At 60.5% G+C, this 24,980-nt stretch overlaps 1 protein-coding gene across 1 annotated transcript in view; it reads left to right on the forward strand.

Annotated features, from left to right (window-relative positions):
* Positions 1-24,980, forward strand: part of RAB11FIP3 (RAB11 family interacting protein 3) — a 59,109-nt gene that overhangs the window by 24,211 nt on the left and 9,918 nt on the right. Inside the window, exons 2-6 of the mRNA XM_042239861.1 lie at positions 1,388-1,481; positions 7,128-7,219; positions 13,977-14,134; positions 16,799-16,948; positions 22,547-22,582. Coding sequence (XP_042095795.1) covers positions 1,388-1,481; positions 7,128-7,219; positions 13,977-14,134; positions 16,799-16,948; positions 22,547-22,582 — 530 coding nt within the window. The remainder of the gene's footprint in view (positions 1-1,387; positions 1,482-7,127; positions 7,220-13,976; positions 14,135-16,798; positions 16,949-22,546; positions 22,583-24,980) is intronic.

The raw sequence follows: 24,980 nt of genomic DNA on the forward strand, positions 1-24,980 counted from the left end.
CACTTTCACTTTTTACTTACATGCACTGGAGAAGGAAATGGCACCCCACTCCGGTGTTCTTGCCTGGAGAATCCCAGGGACGGGGGAGCCTGGTGGGCTGCCATCTATGGGGTCGCACAGGGTTGGACACGACTGAAGTGACTTAGCAGCAGCAGTTCAGACACTAAGTTGTGTCCAGCTCTTTGTGACCCCATGGACTGCAGCATGCCTGTCTTCCCTGTCCTTCACCATCTCCTGGAGTTTGTTCAAACTCATGTCCACTGAGTTAGTGATGCCATCCAGCCATCTCGTCCTCTGTCATCCCCTTCTCCTCCCGCCTTCAATCTTTCCCAGAATCAGGACTCTTTTCCAATGAGTCGGCTCTTCACATCAGGTGGTCAAAGTATAAATCACTCGTTTTTTGCATATTCAAAGGGTTTCTTCCCTTTTCCTTTAAAGTCTAAGGAATATACCAGAGTAAGTCTTAGGTGAGGTCCTTTAGGGTTGGGAGTTGATACTTGTAGGTACCCAGTATATTCTCTCGATAGGCACCTGAAACATGGTAACTCAACTTCGATAAAAATAATAATATAATGAAGTAAAATCTCAAGGAGAAAACAATTATGTAGTTAAAAGCTATTTTTTAATTCTAGGGAACTTTTCCTGAGTAGTTTTGTCTTGTTTGTTTCGGCTGCTCTGGGTCCTCACTGTGGCCTGTGGATGTCTGTCTAGCAGCAGCCCTCCGGCTTAGTTGCCCCGATGCACGTGGGATCTTAGTTGCCGGACCAGGGATCAAACTTGTGTTCCCTGAATTAAAAGTTAGATTCTCAACCCACTGGAGCACCAGGAAAGTCCGAGTGTCTTTCTAATGAATTTTTCTTGGAAGATAGTTGATTGGCAGTGTTGTCTAACGGTGTGTTTTAAAAAGCCAAAGTATTAAATTTTGATGAAATCCAATTTATACTTCGAAACAAACTTACCTTCTTTTAGGAGACTTCCATTCTCTGGAGTTTCATGTGAGCATCGTCCGGCTTCTTTGTCATTTCTGATGTCCGCCGTCTGCTTGCTGGGGTCCCTTTACCGAGGTGTCTGCTGGGAGGCCTGTGGTGGCGCTGGCCTCTGCTGTGTGATCGGCTGCAGTCATGCCGGGACGGCAGTGCACCCAGGAAGTGCGGCGGCGGCCTGCACGCAGGGTCTCGGTCGGTGGGTCGTGGTCTTGGGTGCTGTTGGCGGCGCCTGCCTGGAGGAGGCCCATGCCCTGGCTAGAGCTGTGGCTGGCAGTCCTGTCAGAGGACCGGACGGCCCGACTCCTCAGCGCCGCCCCTCGTAAGCTGGCTGCTCCTCTGAACGTGGGGACGGCCACATGCAGAGTGACGGCTCGGATAACCTGCTCACTTGGCCATTGCAGGTGACGGACCTCACGAGGTACTTGGATCCCAGTGGGCTCGGTGTGATCAGCTTCGAAGACTTTTACCGGGGGATTGAGGCGATCAGGAATGGAGGTGAGTTGCCCACACACTTCCTCGTTCCCTCCCTGCTGCTGAGCGACCCCCAGCCCCAGCTCCCCTGCTGAGCTTCAGGTCCGCTCTCATCTTTGCCCCTCATGCCCTGCCCTGTAGGGTTCCGTGGCTCAGCTACTCATCCGTGATGTTGGACATGGGTCTCTGCCCCCAGAAGTCTTTATGGAAACCTTCAAACATACAAAAACACTGCAAGACCCGCAGTGAACACCCCCCGACCCCTGTCCGCAGTCTGCAGGCAGCATCGCACGTCCTCCTGCCCCCCGTCCACCGCTTTGTTTCGGTGGGATGGGTTTTAGGTCGGTTCACCAGCATGCACTCCCTCAGTCACTGTGTCCTGTGTGTCTCATCATCCAGAGTTTGGTGGTGGTTTGCAGTCTCCTTTTGGGTACAAACTCTCCTTTAGTGGAGTGCCCAGATCTTCAGTGAGCCCTGCTGAGAATGGTGACATCCTCGTGCAGGGGGTGTAGACCCCTGTCCAGAGCTTTCCCCGCCCCCGGACAGCTCTCTGCCAGCCTGCCGAGCCGCTGCCCTCCCGCCTCGCCTCCTCAGCTGGTCTCCATCAGCACACGTCAGCCTGGCCGCTGTGGGCTTCTCATAAACACACCGTCAGCTGTGCTTCACCACCTGTAACGCTTGCGCCCCGCGGGTGCTGCCGCCTGTCAGGGTCCCCAGTGTGAGCCACGCTTGCTTGTGTGGCTGTGTGCTTTACCTGACCACCCCCAGGCGATGGCAGCAGGCTGTCCCCAGTGCCCCCCAGGAGATGGCAGCAGGCTGTCCCCAGTGCCCCCCAGGCGATGGCACCAGTCTGTCCGCAGTGCCCCCCAGGAGATGGCACCAGTCTGTCCCCAGTGCCCCTCAGGAGATGGCACCAGTCTGTCCCCAATGCCCCCCGATGGCACCAGTCTGTCCGCAGTGCCCCCCAGGCGATGGCAGCAGTCTGTCCTCAGTGCCCCCCAGGCGATGGCACCAGTCTGTCCCCAGTGCCCCCCAGGAGATGGCACCAGTCTGTCCCCAGTGCCCCCCAGGCGATGGCACCAGTCTGTCCCCAGTGCCCCTCAGGCGATGGCACCAGTCTGTCCCAGTGCCCCCCGATGGCAGCAGTCTGTCCGCAGTGCCCCCCAGGCGATGGCACCAGTCTGTCCCCGGTGCCCTCCAGGCGATGGCAGCAGTCTGTCCTCAGTGCCCCTCAGGCGATGGCACCAGTCTGTCCTCAGTGCCCCCCAGGCGATGGCACCAGTCTGTCCCCAGTGCCCCATGTGATGGACAACAGTCTCTGCAGTGTGGGGTCCTGATAAATGAACCTCCTAGTGACGTCAGGTCCAAGTCTGTGTGTGGATGCGTTGTCAGGGCTCTGGGACCTGTGCTGTGTGCCCAGATTCACGCGTACCCCTCGTTGGAGCCCTCCACGCGGGGTCAGGGGGTCTCTGTGTACAGGGCTGCAGCTGCCGGTTGGGCTTGGTCCCTGGGTTCCTGGGATCAGTGGGGAGGTCACGTGTCCTAGAGGGTGGTGGTCCTGTTGGTGTTTGTCCCCAGCAGCTTCTTATTGGCTGTAAGTTGAAGGTGACGGGAGTCGGCCCCAGGACTGGTGGGTCACGGGAGAGGCTTTTGCAGCTGTCTGAGGGTCTGGGGGTGGGAAGGCGGTGGGAGCATGTGGTCAAGCCCGGGACACCAGGAAAACCAACGGGAAGCGTGCTTCTGGAGGGGCTCAGCCCGCGGGGCCAGCGTGTGTGCAGTCGCAGTGATCAAAGAGCTGAGCACTCAGGCGACTGGAGACCAGTGTCACGCTGCCCTGTGGGCACGGGGCAGACATCCCGGAGCTCGGGAGACTCGAGGGGCACGGCCGTGCTGAGCACCCGCTGGCCATTCTCGGCCTGTGGCCCGGTTCATCTCCCAGCCTCGGGTGGCAGGTCAGTCCACTCCTCGGGCCCACTGTGGGTGACCGAGGAGCAGCCACTGACTACCGGGCACTGGCCCCGCCTGTGGGCGGGACGCGTCCCGTGATTTACCGACAGAGGGGTGATGCGTCGTGGTTCCCTGGGCCAAGGGGCAAAGGGGCTGGGAGGAGCTTGGCGTCTCCACGCCTTCCAGCTGGGGCTTCCGCTGCGTGGGCAGGGAGGAGCCCGGAACAGTGGCCAGCAAGCGACAGTGCCGGGCCTTCTGTGTGGCTCTCTCTCAGCCCTGTCCACGATTCTGTTGCTCTGCTTTGATGGCCCACGGGTGACAAGAAAGGGAGCAAGTTCTGCTGTAGGAATTCCTGGGGCCTCGTGACCTGGGAGGCCCCCACCCTGGACCTCAGGAGTCTGAATGTGCTCCTGGAAGACCCGTGACCGGGCGGGAGGGGCCAGAGTGGTCCCGGCTGTTCAGGAGGTGTGGGAGCCGGCAGCGCCTCAGCTCCCAGAGCGGGCCGGGGCCAGGCCTCCAGGGGACGCGCTGGTGGGGACGCTGTCCCTGCCTGTGGGGACCTGCTGGGCGGGTCAGGCTATGGGCCCTGCTCTTCCTTTGTTTGTTTGGCTGAGTGGCTTGTGGGATCTCAGTTCCCCGACCAGGGGTTGAACTTGGGTCCCAGCAGTAGAACTGTGGAGAATCCACTGGGCCGCCAAGGAACTCCCCCTGCTTTCCCTTGTTTCTTTGGTAATCTGACGTCATCATTTAGCTTTTGTTGGGAATGGAGAGTGAAAATAAAAATAGAATAAAAGCAGGTCAGAGACACTTTTGAAATTGTTAACTCACAGGGAGACGGGGAGCGTGCTCGCCCGGCCTGTGTCCAGCCAGAGTTCACCCCAGGCCATCCTGCCGGCACGCTTGCCGGGGCCGCCGCGGCTGTGGGCGCGTCTGTCAGACGTGTGGCCTGTGTGCGGCACGGAGCGCTGACTCCGCGTACTGACCCAGTTTTGCAGAAAAGCACAGGAGTTTGCTGTCCTCGCCATAGGCCTCGTTTCAGGAATAGAACGAGACTGAGGAGGGTGTTCCAAATGGGCCACTGCTCCAGCTCGTCCCCCGCCAGGCTCTGATGGAGACTTGTCTTAGTTCTATAGAGAAAACTGATAAAGAACCATACTGAGTTCCCATCCAGCTTGTAGAAGCTCCACTGCGTTCACATCCCCTCCATCTCGGGGTCAGCTCCTGTCTCTGGGATCTGAGTCCACGCCCACTGCGGCTTCATGACTGGCTCTGTTCTAAAAGCTTTAGGTCCTCTGTTTGGTTTTCGAAAGTGCAAGCAAGACTTAACATTTGAAAGTGGGAAGACAGGCAGTGTCAGCCTAGCCTTTGCCAGCTTTGCGCTGGGAAGCCGTCCTCTCCCTCCCCGATCCATGGAAACCCTCTCGCCGTGGTTTTGCCGCTGGTCACTTGCTCTGGAGACCAGGCCTCCGCACGGGGCCCCGGGGCTGGAGGCCAGCCAGCGCGGGGCCTGGGTCCAGCCTGCCATGCTCCGAGGTGCCGCCGCAGCTGGTGACTCTCTTGGGAAGACGCCACAAGCAGCAGCAGCGGGCATGCCTCGGTTCTTCTGACGGGAGCCCTGCGGGTGCTGGGCCTTGAGTTGGCGGGGATGCCTCAGTGACTGGACCTGTAGACGCTCGGCTCTGCCAGGCCATTGAGGGGAGCGTGACTGTTCCACTCGGCCTGAGGGCTCTGCAGAAGCAGGGCAGCACCGTGGTCCTGCCTCTGCTCTGTGCCAAGGGCCCCTCCCCAGGTGGTCCCGCGACCCCAGGCTGCGGACCTCAGAGCCTGGCTGGGGGCTGATGACTTAGGTCCAGATGCTGGAGAAGAGCGTCCCTGACCCGGGAGGCTGGAGCTGACGTCCCAGCGTCCTTGCGCGTGCACGTTGGGGGCTGGCTGGTGCGGTCGGCCTTGGGGTGTCCGGCTGATGTGCACTCAGCGTGGGCCTGGCATGTGTAGACAGTTACTGCTGGCACCTGTGTTGTGCTCACAGCTTGGACGCCCTGCATATGGGTTTTCCTCAGGAGCAGCTCTCCGATAGCCACCACCCAGAGTGAGCACAGGCCCCTGCGGGTGCTGGCGGCCCTGCCTTGCCCCTGGCCTGACCGCAGGCCCGAGTCCCTACAGCCCATCCCGGGCCTGATGCTTGCTAGAACAGCCAGAGCCCCGGCAGGCGCTTTGCTGCCCGGTCCCTGTTGGTTTGTGAGCAGCGGGGCGCCGGGTCCACGGGGCAGGGCCTGGCGTGGGGGCGTCTGGGCCGTGCCACCCTCCTGACTCCTGCGGGTGCTCCCAGCCCAAACTCCCTGACCCCCTCCGTCCGGGGTGTGAGTGGAGGCTCCATTCCATGGGTGGGACTGGTTAACCCTTGATCTTGGGAGACTACCTGTGTCTCCACTCCCTCCTTGTCCCAGGAGGTCAGAGGTCAGGGGTGGGGTGTAGGGTCCCCTGGCAACCAGCCCCCGTCCTCTGAGAGTCACCTGACTGGTGTGAACCCAGGTGAGGTTGAAAGGGCTTGTTATGCACAAAAGAAGCTCCTCTCACCCTCCACTCAGGAAATCCCGGGTTCTCGGGGCTCTGTGCCATGACGGGGAAGAAGACCAGGTGGATGTTTGTCGTGATGTCGGGGTGTCTCTGCAGGGTGGCTGCAGAAACAAGGGCATCATGCCTGCTCCTTGGAACGGGCTCGGGCTCCTCAGAGGTTGGGGGCAGGAGGCAGGGCATTTCCTTCAGGAGGGTTGCAGCTGTGGGGTCCTGTCTGAGAAGTGGGGTCTCTGCTGACATCAGTGTAACCCAGCGTGATGTGATGGAGTTTTCTCGAGACTCATTATAAAATAAAACATGTTGTAGACGATAAAGTAAAAAAAGGGGAGAAATGAAAGCCGTGCGAATCTGGCATGCTGGACAGACGTTATCTCCTGACCCGACCCTCGCCAGATAGGTTCTTGAAAATACGGCATCCGGGACTTCGCTGGTGGTCCCACGGGTAGGACCCTGTACTCTCGGTGCCGAGGGCCCAGGTTCGCTCCCTGATTGGGGACCTGAGCTCCCAAAGCCACATGGTGCAGCTAAAATAAATAAGTAAATAAACGAACTAATGAAAAAGGAGCCTGGCACCTTGTTCCTTCTCGAGCTGGAGAGCGCCGCAGAGCTCTGTGTCCTCCGCCTTCCCCTTACAGCACAGCAACTCTGTGAGGAAGGACCCTCTTGCCATTCGGGCCCCCCAGAGCTGGCATGAAGCCGAGGCTCCAGGGGCCACACTGCCTGTAGCCACCTGCCCACACCTCTCACGGCCACGCTGGCCCCACCCGTGCCCGCCCTGTGTGCTCGTCCTTGTGACACCGTGGAGGGGCCCGGGGCCGTCGCTGAGCCATCTCCTCTCTCCCGTGCCTGCCCCGTGTGCCCGTCCCTGACACCGTGGAGGGGCCCGGTGCCGTCGCTGAGCCGTCTCCTCTCTCCCGTGCCTGCCCCGTGTGCCCGTCCCTGACACCGTGGAGGGGCCCGGGGCCGTCACTGAGCCGTCTCCTCTCTCCCGTGTCCGCCCCGTGTGCCCTTCCTTGTGACACCGTGGAGGGGCCTGGGGCCGTCGCTGAGCCGTCTCCTCTCTCCCGTGTCCGCCCCGTGTGCCCTTCCTTGTGACAGCGCGGGGGTGCCCGGGGCTGCCGCTGAACCGTCTCCTCTCTCCCGCAGATCCTGACAGCCCGCTGTGCGGTGTCACACCCGCCCCTGACGAGGAGCTGCCTGCCTGCCCTGAGGAGTTCGATGACTTCGTGACCTTTGAGGCAAGTGGTTTTCCTGGGAGAGCCGAGAGGGAGTCTGATGGACACACGCGCCCTCCTCGTGCACCCTAAACCCTGCGTCACTCGCTGGTCCCTGGGGAGCGCCGTGCAGGGCAGGCAGGGGGCACTGTGACTGCCCAGTGGTCGGCAGGAGTCTGCTCTCCATGCTTTGCACCCGAGGCTGATGGCAGGAGGGCCTCTGGGGCCTGGGGTCAGCAGGGGCAGGCTCTCCTGTGTCATTGCTGGGCCCTTCTGCCAGGCCACCAGGATGTATGGTGAGGGCCTTGTTTTATCAAAAATGTCCCTAGACCCAGAAAATGGGCCTGGGGATGCTTGACTTCCCCTTGCTGCCTTCAGCCCCTGCCCCCAAGAGGGCTCAGTGGGAAAGAGTCTACCTGCCAGTGCAGCATTCGCTGTATCTGGCATCCGGTCCCATCACTCCATGGGAAATGGATGGAGAAACAGTGGAAACAGTGTCAGACTTTATATTTTGGGGCTCCAGAATCACTGCAGATGGTGGTTGCGGCCATGAAATTAAAAGACGCTTACTCCTTGGAAGAAAAGTTATGATCAACCTAGGTAGCATATTCAAAAGCAGAGACATTACTTTGCCCACTAAGGTCCGTCTAGTCAAGGCTATGGTTTTTCCTGTGGTCATGTATGGATGTGAGAGTTGGACTGTGAAGAAGGCTGAGCGCCGAAGAATTGATGCCTTTGAACTGTGGTGTTGGAGAAGACTCTTGAGAGTCCCTTGGACTGCAAGAAGATCCAACCAGTCCATTCTGAAGGAGATCAGCCCTGGGATTTCTTTGGAAGGAATGATGCTAAAGCTGAAACTCCAGTACTTTGGCCACCTCATGCGAAGAGTTGACTCATTGGAAAAGACTCTGATGCTGGGAGGGATTGGGGACAGGAGGAGAAGGAGACGACCAAGGATGAGATGGCTGGATGGCATGACTGACTCGATGGACGTGAGTTTGGGTGAACTCTGGGAGTTGGTGATGGACACGGAGGCCTGGCATGCTGTGATTCATGGGGTCGCAAAGAGTCGGACACGACTGAGCGACTGAACTGAACTGAACTGAATTAGTAGAGACTCGGGTTTGACTCCTGAGTCGGAAAGATCCCCTGGAGAAGGAAATGACAACCCCCTCCAGTGTTCTTGCCTGGAGAGTCCCATGGGCGGGAGAGCCTGACTGGCTGTAGTCCAAGGGGTCACAGAGTCGGACACGAGTGAGCAGCTGAGCACACGTGCACCGTGGGGAGAAGGTGTGTAAGCGGAGCCACGGAGGAGACCCAGACAGCTTCATCACCGGGGCGGTGGGGGCAGAGGCTGGGAGGGCCCCGGTGGCTCCATCTGCAGTTTTTTTCTGTTTTGGTCACACGGCACGTGGGAACCTTTGTTCCTCTACCAGGGGTCGAACCCATGCCCCCTGCATCAGAAGCCTGGAGTCTTAACCACTGGACCACCAGGGAATTCCCGAGGAATTTCCTTTTTAAAAAACACAGCTGTGGCAGCCCCTCAGCCTGCTGTTGCCTGGGGCGGGGTGTGGGGAGAGGGTGGGCCTGAGGCCATGCCCTGACCCTCTGGGCGTTGGCTCCTTGGCAAGTGAGAGCCCCTCGGAGTGCTGACAGCCCACAGGACCCCTGCCCTCCAAGGAGTCTTGGCATCTTGTTTCCCTGCTCTGAGAAACTGGCCCTCAATGGCATAGGTTCACTTCCTGCCAGCCCAGGCCTCCGGGTCACCCGCAGCTGTTCACCTCTCACAGCTCTGTCCCAGAGCCCCAGCTGGGCCTGAGCCCCTGAAGACAGGAACCGCCCACCGTGCGTCCCCATTCTGTAGCGAGTGGTGCCTTCGTTCTGGCTGTGACTGGGGGTGCCGGGCCAGCCCTGCTGCATGGGGACCAGGTGCCCGTGGGCATGAGTGCGTGCTGTGAGGGGCGGCGTGGTCGGGCAGGGCGGGTGTGCAGGCCCGGACATGTCAGCTGTCCAGCCCACCCTCAGCCCTGGGCCCTGGGGCGGCGAGTCGGGGAAGGCTCTGGAAGACCGACACACCTGGAGCCTCCCAGCTCAGCAGCTCGGGCTGGGAGAGGCTGCTTGTTGTTGAGCGTCCAGGGAACCCTGGTCTCCTCGCTTACCTGGGCGGCCAGCAGCTGACCTCTCCTGCCTGTTGACACCCCAGAGCATGCTTTGCCATCAGTGTCTTCCATTCTGTTCTTCTCCGGTATCTCAGTTAAGAGTGTTCTGTTGATTCTTTGTATTTTATTTGTACGTGGGCATCATGGGTTGAATCGTAGCCCCCAAAAGTCCACCGGAAGCCGTGAAAGTGACCGTATTTGGAGACGAGATCTTTGCAGAGCTCGCTATGCTGGGTGGGGTGGGCCGTGACTCCGGTGACCAGGGTCTTTGGAAGAGAAGGGGAGAGGGAGCACTGGAAGAAGGCAGTGTGAAGACGGGGCAGAGCTGGAGGAACCTGGCCTCCGCAGGAGCCGCAGGAGGGATGCAGCCCTGCCGACAGCTTCGCTTCCAACGTCTGCCTCCGGATCTACGGGAGAATACATTCCTGTTGCTCCAAGCCTCTGGTTTATGGAAATAGGATGCCCCGGGGAACTAGAGTGACTCCTGTGATCCAGATTGTGAGAGGCGTCAACACTGGGGCTGCCTCCCGGAGCCTGATGGAGCAGGCTTGGAGAGTTGTCCGGCTCCCGGCCCCCTTTTCTCCGCACGGTGGGCCCCTTGCAGCCCACAGGTGCCCCTCCCTCTGTGGTTGATGCTTTGACTCTGGGCATGCCAGCCCCGCCTTGGGCCCGTCACCTTCAGAAGGTGGGGGGGAACCTGACAAAATGCAGCAGGACTGCTGCTCAGGTGTTTACATCGTAATTTGTTTTCAACAAGGAGGGAATATTTTAAGTTTTTGTTATTGTTTCAAAAGAAATAATACGCTTCATTTTTTTTCTAGCAGTTTTAGGTTTACAGAAGAGGAAGCAGATTGTACAGGGAGTTCCCAGTTCACCCCCCTCCACCCCCACCCCCTCCACACACACAGTGTCCCTGCCAATGGACATCTCCCACTTGTTGTGAAGGGAGCCGGTATGGATACATTGTTACCGGCGAAGCACAGGGTTCCATCCGGCTCCATGTTGGCAGTGCAGGATCTGTAGGTGTTAATAGTTGTAGTTTCACTGCTTTAAGAATCTTCTCTGCCCCCCAGGTTCGTCCCTTTCTCCCACCAGCACCCAGACCTCTGAACTTGTACTGACTGTCTCCATAGTTTTGCTCTTTCATGATTTCATAGACTTGGTTGAATCTACAGCTTCGGTCCTTAAAGGTTCCTCCATGTGTTTTTTGCTTTTTAAGGTTTTAGATGTGGTTTTGAGAGGAGTGGAATTAGGTGCTATATAGAGACTTGTAGCGGAGAAGGCAATAGCAACCCACTCCAGTATTCTTGCCTGGAAAATCCCATGGACGGAGGAGCCTGGTGGGCTGCAGTCCATGGGGTCGCTAAGAGTCAGACACGACTGAGCGACTTCACTTTCACTTTTCACTTTCATGCATTGGAGAAGGAAAATGCACCCCACTCCAGTGTCCTTGCCTGGAGAATCCCAGGGCCGGGAGAGCCTAATGGGCTGCCGTCTATGGGATCGCACCAAGTCGGACATGACTGAAGCGACTTAGCAGCAGTAGCAGCAGCAGAGACTTGTAGAGAGCTGGGTTTTTTTTTTTTCCCCCTAAACTTTTGAATCATGTAAGCATAATAAATCCTGTAAGAATATGAGTGAAGATGATGTGTATTACATCCAGTACCACATTTGGAGACCCCCTGCCTTTTGTTGATTTTCTGGTGGGATCCAGCAGTGCTGGTCAGGGGTGCCCTGTGTGTAACATCGAGGGCTCCTCCCGGGGCCTTTCCTGCCAGTGACGGGGGTCCGTGGCTCCCAGCGTTTCCCCAAGCGCCCCTGTGGCCTCAGCTTGTAGCAGAGCTCCCAGGAGCTCTTTGTTTTTGTTTTTTGCCTTCCCATGTGGCTTGCGGGATCTTAGTAATAGTTCCCCAAGCAGGATTTGAAGCTTCGTCCTTGACAGTGAAAGTGCCCCCAGAGAATTCCTCAGAAGAAAGTTTCTGATGTGGAGTTTCTAAGAAGGGGTGGGGGGTGAGTGCAGGTTGTCGCTGAAGTTCTGTGACGGAGAAGGCGGCTCTGGGTGTGAATTTGAGCCCTTGAGGCAGAGAGCAGCTGGCAGTGGTGGAGGACCCCGCCTGCAGGAGGGGGCGCAGGAGGGGCTGGGCCCCTATCTGGACTGGCGTTGAGAACGGGAGGATAGGAGTGGGCTCCGCTGTGCCTTCTCTGGCTCCGTCCTCCTCCCACTCCCAGCCTTATAAGAAGATGGGGAAATAGGCTTTTTGTGCAAACTCTTATCAGAAGGGCTAGAAGAGCAAGAACAAAAGCCTCTCTGTTTTGAGAAATGTTTGTTAAAAGCTCAGCAAGCGTTTCGTGAACTTTGCCCCCTTGCCAGCCAGCGGAGCAGGTTTAATGGAGCCTGCCTGGGAGCGGGTTAAACAACTGCTGAGGCTGTGATGGACCTTCAGGTGGACAGACAGAACCTCCGCACGCCCGGCCAGTAGGAGGCTGCTGGAGCTGCCGGCCGGCTGGACAGAGTGCCGGCGCCCAGTTCCATGGGAAGGCCGTCTGCACACACGCCCTTCCTGGAGCTGCTGTGTGGAGCCGGCCGGCCTGGCGGGAGTCTGAGGGTAAGAGAAGGCAGGGCCCCGGCCACGATCGGCCCGGCTGCCGATTCCCCTCAGAGGGACTGTGGCCGGACGGCAGGGCCTCGGGCAGGCCTGGCCGCCCCGGAGCTCCTTGCTGGGGGCGGTGCGTGCAAGCTCCCTGCCCACCACGTTTTGTTACTTGTTGAGGAAACAGCCAAGCGTTCTCAGGTGCACTGGGATTTCCTTGAACTCATCCTGAGGCCCATCTGGTGGCACCAGGGCTGCAGGGCCAGGGCTCAGAGCCCCTCTGTGCTCCTGCAGGCCGCCCCACACAGCTGCTGCCGTCTAAGGGCAGCTTCACCAGCCCTCCCTGGAAAACATCCGGCTTGTGACGCTTATTCAGGGCAGCCTGACTCAGGGGGAGACCCTCTCAGCCCAACTCAGACTTTGCCTGGGGTCCTCCGGGAGCCCCAGGGCCTCCTGCCTGTGGGCTGCTCTGGGCCCTGGGGGCCGGTCCTGCTGTGGGAAGGAGCGTGGAAGGTGGGCGAGTGCTCCTCTCTGTCTGGCAGCTGGGATTAGCGCTTGCCTGGTCTTCCTGTGCCGGCAGGGGAGGGGGGTGACTTCCATCCTGAGCTGTCCTGCCGAGCCCCAGCAGGAAGGCTCACTCAGGCTGCAGCCATGACCGCAGGGGAGGTCAGACCTGCACATCAGGCCCACCCCGCTTCTGCGCACCCAGCTGCCCGTGAGGACCGGGGCCCTGCTGCCCAGAGGAGCCTCTGCTGGGGTGCGGCCTTGAGTCACACTCTGTCCCTGCGGGAAGCCTGTGTCTCAGGTGTGTGGGCCCACCTGCTTCTTGTCGAGGGCGAGTGGGGGGTGAGGAGGGCCCCGGGCAGCTGTCCCTCGGACCCGGGCGGTGAGTCCAGCCTCGACACCATAGTGCCTGCCTGCAGGCTCAGCTTGGAGCCAGTCACTCAGTGGTCGTGAGAAGCACCGTGGGGGCCTCTTGAAGGGAGTCCCTGGTTTCGGTTTTGAAGTGAGCACTCTGTGGATTACATAGTCGCCTTGGAGAAGTATGGAAACAGGAGCGTCGAGGAAGGCCTACAGTGGGGACCTCGGGCCTTCCCCGTCTCACGCTGCCCCGGACCAGCTGGCACGTGGGCCCCCTTTCAGGCTGTCCCACACCTGCCCGTGTGGCAGCCACGTTCTGAGAGGTGGCAACCTCGGGAAAGCCACGTCCAGCGTCCGTTCTCCCCTTGATGTGGCGCCCCTTGGACGCTCACCAGCTACACAGCTGGTGGACGGGTCACACGACTGGTGGACGGCAGACGGAGTCGGACCTGGTCTCCATTGGGCACAGGTGTGGGGGCATCCGTGCAGGGCCCTCTGCCCCCCCCAAATCTCTTGGCAGAGCCCAAGGTCAAAGTGCAGCCTCTCCAGCCTTTTCTCTGAAATCTCACTCATTTGTCCATCGTTAACCAGCGTGAAAGCTTGGCTGCTCTGCTAACCGGTTGCCCCTTGATTAAGGCTGAGGCTGCAAAGTGAAGGCAACCTGTGTATGGCTGCAGGGTCACTTAGACAGTCTGCAGACACTTACTTGGTGCTGGGTCCACAAGAGTGAAAACACAGGCGTGTTTAGTGGGAAATAGCCCTGAACTAGTGAATGTAATTGATCCAACAGTTGATGAATTCCGATTCTGAGGTTAGACCACGTAATTGAATTTCAGAGCAGTAGTCTGCACGTAGGTAGTAGTCATTGGTGGGGACTTTTAAATTGAAAAAGGCGTGTCCTTAGACTGTTGGACGTCAGTTCACGCACGGGGTGTGCCATTCCAGTGCCGGGGCCCACAGAGGGCCAGCTCTCCCGGTGTGTACCCTGGGACGCTGGGGCACTTGTGTCTGCTTGAGGCATGTTTACATACACAACTCACTTTAAAACACACTGAAGTCTGCCGTGAGCCCCTGTTTCTGCTTGGAAGTGCAGGAGGGGCATCTCCTCATGGGCACTCCCCGCCGCGGGCCCCTTTCGCTGCCGGGACTGACTCTGGGTGTCTCTCCTAGGCCAACGAGGTGACGGACAGTGCGTACATGGGCTCCGAGAGCACCTACAGCGAATGTGAGACCTTCACGGACGAGGACACGGGCACGCTGGTGCCGCCCGAGTGCCTGGACGCCGCGGAGGAGCCCGGGCACGGCGCCCTGCTGCTGCTGCCCGGCAGGTGCGTTCCCACTCGCCCGGCCGGGAGGGGTCGGCGGGGCCCTTGGGGGGTCCCAGTGGAGCCCGAGCCTGCGGAGGCCCCCTGGGAGAGGCCGCGGGGCCGCCTGTCGGGTGCTCATGTGCCGTCGTGGGGGGGATTCGACTGGCGCTCAGGGCTTTGTCGTCACGGTCTTGGCTTTCGTGACGCAGCGAGAGACTCGCTCTTCGGGTCGCGCCCTCACCTGGCCCAGAGGCGCCGGAGGGCTGTCCTTGCTGCCGGCCGCCCCGTGGGGATGTGTGCGGCTCCTTCGTTCCCTGTCAGCGGGCCCTGGGCTCCGGGGCAGCTTGCAGTTTAGGTTCCCTGGGCGAAGCTGCTTCATGTAAGTGTCACGTCTTTCTGTTCAGGCTTTGTCCTCGCGGGTTGGGGTGTGCCTGGGGCTCGGGCTCGGCTGTAGGGGTTACTGTGGGTCGGATGGTCTCAGGCAGCGTTGGGTGGCTCCCTGCCAGCCGGCTGCCCGCAGGCTCTGGCTGCTCCATCCTGGCAGCTCCTGGCATCATCTGCTTCTCCCTGTCCTGTCCTGGCGCAGAGCGAGCGGTCCTCACCTTGGTCTCCCAGGAGCCTGACGGGCAGCGCCTTGCTGGCACGCTGCCCCGTGGAGACCCTCTCCCCTGCAGGCTGGTGCCCCTTTGTTGACAGCTGGGCTCTGCAAGCTGGTCCGCAAGAAATGGGACAGTGAGCGGGTGCTGCTCCTCAGTTCTGGGTAGACCTGGCCTCCCAGGTCCTCTGGCCTCAGCGGTTGGAGCCCTTGCTATGTCTCAGGGGTCCCCTCTATCTCAGGTGTGCTGCAAGCATGTCCCCCCCGCCACTCGCTTGGGGTAGCTTCTCACTCTCCGAGGCGCCTGGCGTGTCTGTGGTTGGCTGCCTGTGCTGTTCCAGTCTCTGCTCACTCCCCATCACTGCAGTGATACTTGCATTTTTGTTTGAAAGCTTTATTGTTTTGCCACTGTTCTCAGCTCTGCATCTCCTGTGTGTGCTGTGAGGCAGGGGTCACATCTCCCTTCCTCAGGAGACAGAGGCATCAGGGCGTCCATTGGCTCAGGCTCTGTTTGAAGCTTCCTCTTTGCTCTCTGGCCCCCGAGGTGGCTGAGTGCGTGTGCGGTGCTGGCCGGCCCGCTCGGCCGTGTGCGCCCTGCGCGGGTCGGCACCGCGTGGTCCCGGCGTGTGTGCTTCCAGCCCCCTCTCCAGTTGCTTTGGCTTTGGCACGTCCATGTGGATCCCAGACTTGGCTTGTCAGTCTCTGAGGAGGGCACCCGCTGGGCTGGGCAGGCGTGTGCTGGGTCCGCAGGTTATTTGACAGAACCAGCATCCTGAAGTATGGGCGTCCTGATCTTCGAACACAGTTTATTGGTGCATTTACCGGACTCTTCCTCGGCTTGCCGTGGTGGGGGCGGCCATCTGGTGGTGGGCGGTCTTGTGTGCACAGTGGGCTCTCGGCTCTGCTGGGGCCAGAGGGACAGCTGTGGGGGCCGCGGGCCGAGCCCTGTGTGTGAGGCCGGAGCCTGCGCGACTCCCCAGGGGCTGGGGAGAGGGGGTTAGGATGCAGCACGCAGGGCTGGGCACTGCCTTAGCGCAGCTTCCTAACCAGTGTTTTTAAGGTAATCAGGTAAATTCGTTTAATTCCATTTGGGTCAAGTAATCAAAGTTGGAGAAGTGCCAAACCCAGGAAGCCGTGACGAGGTCTGATTTTCTCTGGAAGCCCCCAGCCTTGGGCCGTTGTGCTGCCTAAGCAGTGACTCGCTGTCAGGGGTGCACTGACGTCGTGTGAGCCTCCGTGTGAGACACGCCTGAGTTGGCGACGGGGTGCCCATCTGAGCTGAGGTCTCCTGTCTTCTGTCGTCGTGGTGCGTGCCGCGCCCACGGCCTGCCCCAGGCCCCCAGCACAAGGTGCACGTCCCCTCTGACGTGGGGACACGCGCCTGGCCACTCGCTGCCCCAAGCACCCGGGTCCGACCCGCGGAGGCTGTGCAGGGTCCCTCTCATCATGCGGGCGGCTTCCTGTCCTGGGTCTGGGCGCGTGCACACACAAGCAGCTTGTCTGGAGACACAGAAAGCAGCTCTGTGTGATCGGGCGGCTGTCGGGAGGAATCCCTTCTTCTTGGCTTCAGTGGCTGGTGGGTGGCAGGCAGACTAAGGGTGCTCTTCAGAGATGGCTGAGATCCTGAGCCCCTGGGCTGGGTCACGGTGGAGCCCGAGCTGCGTGTGCACAGCTGTGGGTCTGGGCAGAGGACCGACGGCCTCCGTGACCCCTGGGCCCCCCAAGGGGCAGCTCCAGTGCCTACTCACGGGTTCTGGGGTGGGGGGGCTGTGGTGAGGAGGGGGTCCGGCCCTGGCCAGGAGCGTCTGCCGAGAGCCAGGGTGCAGTGACCCCTAGACTCCAGGGCATCTTGTGACTGGAGGACACAGACCATGAAGCTTTGGTTATGGACGTGGTGGTGTTGGGTTGGTTGGGCCAGGCGGGGTCCGTGGGCAAAGCCAGCCTCACCTGTTTGCCTTTCCCAGCGTGACTGGAGGAATAGGTGCTCACACGTGTGGTCGCCGCGGGCTCCGGACAGAGGCTCGGGTCACATCCGCAGCTCGGGGGTGCTCGGTCCCGCGGCGGCAGCTGACTCTCCTTTGCCTCCGCAGGTCCCACCTGCAGGGCCAGTCTGTGGTCACGGTTATAGGTGGCGAGGAACACTTCGAGGACTATGGCGAGGGCAGTGAGGCGGAGCTGTCCCCGGAGACCCTCTGCAGTGGGGACCACGGCTGCAGGGACCCCGCCTTCCTTACCCCCAGGTAAAGGCTCCTGTTCGCAGGCTGGTCTCGTGCCCTGTGATGTGGCAGAGCAGTGCCACTGAGGTGAGGGTTCCCGCTGGGGTGACCGTCGGCTGCAGCGCCTCTCGTCCCGTCGTGGCCCAGTCTCTCCCCGTGTGAGAGGTCTCGGCCGAGCCCCAGGCATACAGACGGGACGCTTGGCTATGCCCGTTTCTCAGCGCTGCTTGTGAATTGAGTTGTGATTTGCGGTGAGCTTGATGGAGGCTGTGTGTGTGATGTGTGTTCTGTGTGTGTGAGAGAGTGCGTGTGTGCTACTGTGTGTGATGTGTGGGTATGTGTGTTGCCTGTTGTGTGTGTGTCACGTGTGTTCTCTGTGTGAGTGTGTGTGGCTGGTGTGTGTGATGTGGGTGGTGTGTGTGATGAGGACTATGGCGAGGGCAGTGAGGAGGAGCTGTCCCCGGAGACCCTCTGTGGTGGGGACCACGGCTGCAGGGGGCACAGTGGGTGGTGTGTGTGTGGCCTGTTCTGGGTGTGTGATGTGTGTTCTCTGTGTGTGATGTGTTCTCTCTGTGTGTGGCATGTTCTGTGTGTGGCATGTATTTTCTCTGTGTTGCGTGTGGTATGTGATGTGTGTGGTGTGTGATGTGTGGTGTGCATGTGTGTGGCCTGTTCTGTGTGTTGCGTGTGTGATGTGTGTTCTCTGTGTGTGATGTGGCTGGTGTGTGTGTCCTGTTCTGTGTCACGTGTGTTCTATGTGTGTGATGTGTGGTGTATGTGGACTGTTCTCTGTCACGTGTGTTCTATGTGTGTTGCATGGGTTCTCTGTGTGTCGCGTGTGTTCTGTATGTGATGTGTTCTCTCTGTGTGGCCTGTTGTGTGTGTGTCGTGTGTGATGTGTGTGGCCTGTTCTCTGTGTGTCACGTGTGTTCTCTGTGTGTGTCGTGTGTGGTGTGTGTGGACTGTTCTGTGTGTCACGTGTTCTGTGCGTGTGGTGTGTGTGGTCTGTTCTGTGTCTGTTGTGTGTGTTCTCTGTGTGTTGCGTGTGTTGTGTGTGTGATGTGTTCTGTGGGGGGGGCCTGTTGTGTGTCACGTATATTGTGTGTGACGTGTGTGGTATGTGTGTGACGTGTGGTGTATGTGTGGCCTGTTCTGTGTGTGTTGCCTGTGTTCTCTGTGTCGCGCGTGGTGTTGGTGTGTTGCACGTGTTGTCATGCGTGTTGTATGTGTGTTGCGTGTTGCGTATCTCACGTGTTGTGTGTGTCGTGTGTTGCGTGTGTGGCGTGTGGTGTGTGTGGCCTGTCCTGTGTGAGTGAGCGCTGGCGTCCTGCTCAGCTCTCCGAGTCTGGCTGTGCTGGCGGGCCTCGCCCTACACGCCCCTTCGCGCTCTGCACACCCTGAAGGCCTGTGGAAACCCTCCCGCGCTTTCCCCAGGGCAGTGCTTCCATCGATCTCTGTGTCACAGTTTGGAAATTCCCAGCATTCCAAACCTCTGGTATGATTATGGTCACGGTGGGAGTCTGGGATCGGCAACCTGCGACGTGACTGTTGTGAACAGTTGCATCTCCCTAAAGGCGCAGGTGGCGGTGAGCATTTTTTAGCAATAAAGTGTTTTTCAGTTAAGGTATGCACATTGTACATTTTTTTGGCTGCACCACATGGCATTTGGAATCTCAGTTCCCCGACCAGGGATTGAACCTGTGCCCCTGCAGAGGGAGCTGGGCGTCCAGGAAGACCCTGCATTTTTTTTTTAGACGTGATACTTTAGACTACAGTGTAGAGTAAATGTCACTTCTACTTGCACTGGAAACAGAAACTTCCAGTGGCTCCTTTTGCTGTGCCCGGCCGCAGATGAGGCTGCAGTAGCTCCGAGGCTGGCCTCCTCTCGGAGCTCTCTGTTTCTCCGTGTTTTCCCGCGTGTCTTCAGACTGTGCTTCTCTTGTAGCTGGATGCTTGTGTCCTTTGACCAGCCTCTGAGAGAGGTGTTTGCGTCACAGACTGCTGTTGGGATTCATTTCCTATAATGACCTGGCATCCCCAAATGGCGAGGTTTGGCCTTGAATACACTGAGCTGTGGCATCTGGCAGGCCAGCCCTGGGCTCACCGGTGGGCTCCTCCCAGCTCTGCTTCCTCTCCGGGCGTCAGGAGGCCCTGGAGGAAGCACCCACCCCTGTGCCCACCCCCGTCAGCCCCCTGTCCCCCTGCTCCTGGTTCTGGGGGTTCTCCGCCCGTGCCCACAGTGGAGGTTGTGGACTTGGGCGTGCCAAGAGGGGTGCGCTCTGCTGGCGTGGCCCGAGGGCCTGGCCGAGGCCCCCCACGCACATGCCTCCACTGGTTCCATGCCCGCCCGCATCCTCGGCTTCGTCTGCGGGGTGCCATCTGTGCTTCAGTTGATGTCTCCCTTTCGCTTTCCTGGGGTCCTCCTCGTGGCCGCAAGCCGTGGCCGCACTTCCCGCTGCCCTGAAGGCCCCTGTGCTTAGTTCCTGGGGCAGTAACGATTCTGAGTTTTTATGGGACATCCTCCTCGCAGCCCCGGCTGTGGCGCTCCCTAGACAGTCACTGCTGTGGCCACAGGGCGGGAAGTGAGGCGCCGGCTGTGTGCTCCGCACTCACATGGACATGTTTCAGGTGGGGGTCGCGGGTGTCACAACGCTGGCTTCTTGGCGAAGCTTCTGACCGGGAAGCACTCTGGCCGCCACACGGGGTGTTGCGGTCCCATAGGTGGGGCGAGGGCCTCTGTACCATGAGCAGAGGCCTCCTGCTGGCACCCTGCCCAGCCCCGGCCCGGTCCCTCCTGAAGACACACCTCTCGCCCCTCCAGCGCCGACCCACTCAGCACCAAGCTGCACAGCATCCTCACTGACGAGGCCTTTGAGTTTTACTGCAGCCAGTGCCACAGGCAGATCAACCGCCTGGAGGACCTCTCTGCTCGCCTGAACGACCTCGAGAATAATAGGTAACCCACGGTGCCTGGCCTGCAGTCTGTCCCGGGCGCAGGAGAGCCCGCCGGCCCGCAGTGCCCGCCGCCCTTCCCAGGTGCCGCCCGAGTGCCAGGGGCTCCCTCAAGCGGGCCTGCGGGCCGCAGCCTCGCCTCCGCCCGGCCCTGCATGTTCTTGCCCGGCCTGCTGCCCCGTGTGCATGCCACCGCCCTGTCCCCCGCCCTGCCCTCCCTGCGGACCGCAGCGCACGGAGGAGAGCCTGCTCTTAGGAGGACGTGCTCTTTGCATTTCACCAAAAGACGCTTTCAGTGGCGGCACAGAAACCTGAAGGGACCTAGGTCTGGGTGCAAACAGGAGCGGCTCTCAGGGTCGGCTCTCTGCCGCCCACGTGCGTGTGCTGCTCCTCGCCCATCGCCCTTCTCATCCGCTCCCCTCTTGGCCTAATGCCGCCCACCCCCAAGTCCGAGTCCCAGGGGCGGCCCCTGGCTCCTCATAGCCTCCAGTTGCAGGAAACAGCTTGGGCAGTTGGCGTGCGTCAGCGTGTCCGTTAGGTTGGCGCTCTAGCTTGTTGCATGGAGCGATGAGCCCTCACGCCACACACCCCACAGTCCCGTCCCGCAGAGGAGGTGCGGGACCATCCAGTGCTGTTCTGCTGTGGACTCCCAGGGGACTTCCTGGAGGAGGGGGCCTTGACCTGCGGGAGTCGTGTAGAATGTGAACCATCCTGATGGTGCCACGTGTCCATGTCCCCTGGGCCTGCCATCGGCCCCTCAGCCTGCCTGGTGGACCCTTGAGAACAGCCCGTCATGCGCATCCTCCTGCCCCACTCAGCCGGGTCTAGCCAGCGCCCAGTCAAGTGAGGGACAGGGCTGGTGGGCAGCTTCACAGGGAGGCTGGGCCCCGGCAGCACTGAGGAGGAACTGGAGGTGCCCAGTGAGGGGCTTCAGGGGACAAGGGGGCTCAGAGACCTGCCCGCCCCCTCTACCCCTCGTGCTCGGCCCAGTGCTCCATGCACGCCTTGGGCAGGCCGCCCGCCCGGCTGGGGAGGTCATTTGTGCTTCCCGAGCGGGGCCCGGCCGTCTCTGTGTTTGAGAGTGAACTTGAGGACATATGTGCGTCTTAGTTCTCTTGCTCTTGAAGTCTCTTGACACGGAGGTGGTCTTTTCCACGTTGAGGGCCTGCCACAGGGCAGCCACAGTCACTTCTGCGAGGCTTTGTGGGGCAAAGACTAGAGTGGGGCGTGGCTACGTCCAGCCAGCAAATCTAGGGGGGTCTCACGTCCATTTCGCCACCTGTCCCCTATGAAAGGCGCTGATGAGAGGGTTACCATGCCATCAAAGCCTTTATTACGATCGGGACACAGCTGTCAGGTGGGAACCTCCCCTCATACCTGCTCCAGGAGAGGCTTGCCCTCGGCATCCATGGAACTGTCTCAGGGTGAGCGGATCTGGTGGTTGTGAAAGGTGACTCGGTCCAGTGTCCAACAGGTTCGATGTCAGGCGTGATTTCTACCTCCGGACCCTCAGAACACAGTTGCCATGTACTTGCCATGTTCCTGGCGCCTCTGTGAAATAGTTCATTGCGTGACATTGGGGAGTCGGCTTTATCCAGAGGTGTAGGTGCTGTGGGCCCGAGGGGAGGAGTCGGCTGGACAGCGGTCTGTCCTGAGCTGACACTTCTTCAGTCAGGAGAGGGGACCACTTAGTAAGCTGAATGGGAAGTATGATAAAGAGTGATCAGTTCTCATGGGGCCAGGGGTTGGCAGGGAGGAGAAGAGGGCAGGGAGGAGAGCCACTTGGCCTGGGGCCACACCTTCCAGACTCGCTGGACATCTCCCCCTGAAGGAATGCTGTTGCTGGCGGGTAGGGGGCTCTCACCAGAGCAACTCCACCACGGAGCTGCCAGGGGGCGGCCACCAGGGCCTGAGTCCACCGCAGTGCGGCTCATGCAGATGGGCCCTGGGAAGCAGGCCCCACCTTGGGTCCCTGTGCTTCTGCAGCGTCACAGGCCTGGGCCGGGGGCACGTCTCTTCTCAGACCTCGCTGTTCTCTGAGAGGTGGCTGGTGCCTCCTCAGAGCCCAGCGATGGTTTAGCAGGTAAACTGGGACGTGGAACCCAGGAGCACCAGAGGCAGGAGGTGCGGTCAGCTGGCCCTTCCGCCACTACAGATAGCCCCATGAGGCAGGCGGCCTGGAGCCGGCATGCCTGCCACGGATGGTGCAGGAACGCTGTCTGGGTTTCCGGGCGGCCAGGGCCGAGGGTGCGCAGTACCTGCGCTGGAGCGAAACCTACGGCTGAACCTCGTGTGCACGTGGGCCTCTGCGGCTGGGCCTCGGGAGCGCGGCGCAGCCCTGCAGCACCGGGACGTGCCCCCGGCTGATGGCTCGGACCCTGCGTGGCCCCTCTGGGTCCCGCCCTAACGGTCCAGCGGTGACTCCATCTTAGACTTTTGCGCCAGCTAGGACCACGTGACGCACGGGGGCCTCGCCGGGCCCTGAAGTTGTCCCTGTGTCCCTGAGTTTCTGCTGAGCTGGGAGCCAGCCTTTCCTGCATGGCGCGGCTGGGGGCGCGGGTGTGCATGCCTGTGACGCGCCCCCACCCCGTCTGCCTCGCCAGCACTTCCTGCTTCCTCTCGTCCTCCCTGTCTGTCCCCTGACTCCACTTTCCTGTTTTCATTCTGCAGTCCAACGAAGCGGCTGTCCAGCAAGAAGGTGGCAAGGTAGGAGCCCTTCTGGAACGTATGCCTGCTCACTGCGCCTTTCCAAGAAAACTTTTGAAAGTCACTTCTCACGGTTTGGGGTTGAAAACGGCTTGAAGGGTGGGCTGTAAAAGGACTCACTCCAGCGGTGGGTGGGGACCTGGGTGTGTGGCAGGGGGTCCCTGGTGGGAGCCCTCGCCTCCCTCCAGTTGGGTCGAGTCTTTGCCACCTGAGGGCTGGGCAGGGTCGGGGGGCCCCCGAAGCTGCAGCCTGTGTCTGGATCCACCTCCTTCAAGGCTGCACCCCTTCTGCCGCGCCGTCTCCCCCCGGCGAGGTGGACGAGTTTGGGAACATCGCGCGTCGGGACTGTCCCTCGCTCTTCGGTCTCGGAGCTGCACTAAGGGCTGGGGACGTGTGGACGCTCCCCCTCCGCCAGGCGTGTCTGGGGCCAGCCTTCTCCACAGGGAAGCTTGTGACGTGGTCACTGGATGTCCTTTCCGAGAAGCGTGTTGCTTCTCCTGGAGACACTGATTGCCTTGACGTTTCTTTGTTCGTGTCGTCTCCTGCCTGGACGGCCCCGGAGCCCTGGCCCTGCGCGCCCGTGCCATGCAGGCTGCGTGTCTGTCTGGGGTGTCAGCTTGTCTCGCCTCCGGGCCCTTCTTCCCTTTTTAATCTCTGTTTTCTGTCCGGCACATCTTTCTGTAGCTTCTTGAGAAGGGGGTGCCCAGAAAATAGACGGTTGCGCCCTTGCCAGGTGCCTCGCCCCTGTGGTCTGGCTCCGTGCAGACCTCACATCAGAAGTGGCTTCCCTTTCGCGGCTTGGAAGGCGCTGCTCTTGAGGCGCTAGCCCCAGCACTGCTGCGGAGGGTCCGGCACAGTGCTCTCTGGGTCTCTTGGTGACCATGTCTCCCTTCTGGGAGCTCCTAGGAGCGCTCCCCTTCCCTGACGCTCAGGCGTCTTTGGGGAGTCTTTGCACCCCTTTCCAGGTTAATTAGGCTGGCGGAGTGGAAGGCCGACTGCTGGCCTCTCTGGGATGTCGGTCTGCGGTGTCCCCTGCTCCCCGCCCCCGGAGCGCCTGCTGGTGGCCTCTGCCCGGCGCTCCCACCTGCCCCTCTTTGAGCGCTGCCTCCTGCTGGAGGCCTCTGGCTCACAGCCGGTGGGCCCCCAGGCCAGTGTGTGCTGGGACCAGTGCGCCTCAGGCAGGTCACAGGTCAGGTGCCGCCTGTTGGGAGGCCCTGGTCCCCAGTCGTGCGCTTGCTGGGGGCAGGCCCCCCACTGCGCTCCTCTCTGTGGCCCCTCAGGCGCTGGAGGGCCTCTCCTCCAGCGTGTAGTCCCTGAATGTCTGATCTTCGGTGCCATGTGCTTTCCCCCCGTTCGTCCCTGAGGCTGTGGATTGCTTGTTTTCCTTTCCCTGTACCCTGAGGGCTGAGGGCTTGGGGGGTGGGGGCCACCTCGCCGTGCTCACCCCGCCTTTCACCCAAACACCTGCCGCAGGCGGGACGTGCCGCCTGAGTCCCGTCCTCCCAGCCCTGCGTCAGGCCCGGGCGCCTGGGCCCCGGGCCGCACCCCTGAGGCTGGCCTGTGGTGCTGCTCTGAGGACTGGCCCTCCCACGTGAGTGCCCTTGTGTGAGAAAGCCCGGCCTGCGGGTGTGCGTAGTTTGCCGTGCGTGCGCACACACACACACGCGTGCAGTTCTAGTCTGCTGCCTCCATAACTTCCCCTGGCCTCCTGAGGAAGTCAGCACGCCTGCTGTCACTCCCTCTACCTGGCTGTGGTCCCCGCGTGCAGGCGGCTCTGGGGTCCGGTCGTGTCTAGGGCTCCACCTGACCTGCCTCCTTTGGGTGAATCGGGCACCTGGTCCCTTCTTGTGCTGGGCCTCCTCAGTGAGGACGGGCTTAAATAAAGAAGCTCCCACCCCCACATGAGGACCCTTGGCCTTACTGAGATGGCTCCGCACTCGGCCACACACCCCCAAGCCAGAGTCAGGCCCCAGTCTGAGGTCAGGGTCAGGTGTTGGCCCAGGCATGGCCCCTCCTCGGGATGGTCTCTGGGCCAGGAGCTCGTGTCCAGGTCCTGCTGTGGGCGCGGACATGGAGTGGTCCAGTAGGAGCTGATGCCTTCCTCCCGGCCCTGCGGGGTCAGTGAAATCCACAGCACCACGCCAATATGCCCCCCAGGGCACCGTCGGGCTCGAGGCCCCTGGGCACAAAGATGCGCTTCTTTTTTGTTCCCCTGAGAATGCTTCTGGAAAAAGATGGAAAGAACGTAGAAGCTTGGTCAGTACTGAAAAGGAGATAAGAGCTTCCTTCATATGCTTGATGAAGGAAGCTCTTCCTTCATTAGTGTGCGTTAGAAACACACTTTCTAACAGCGTTTTACTGAATGGGCTCTCCATGCTGTGTCCTTAGCTGTGTGACC

Source organism: Ovis aries, chromosome 24 (genome assembly GCF_016772045.2).
Source record: "Ovis aries strain OAR_USU_Benz2616 breed Rambouillet chromosome 24, ARS-UI_Ramb_v3.0, whole genome shotgun sequence".
NCBI classification, from domain to species: domain Eukaryota; kingdom Metazoa; phylum Chordata; class Mammalia; order Artiodactyla; family Bovidae; genus Ovis; species Ovis aries.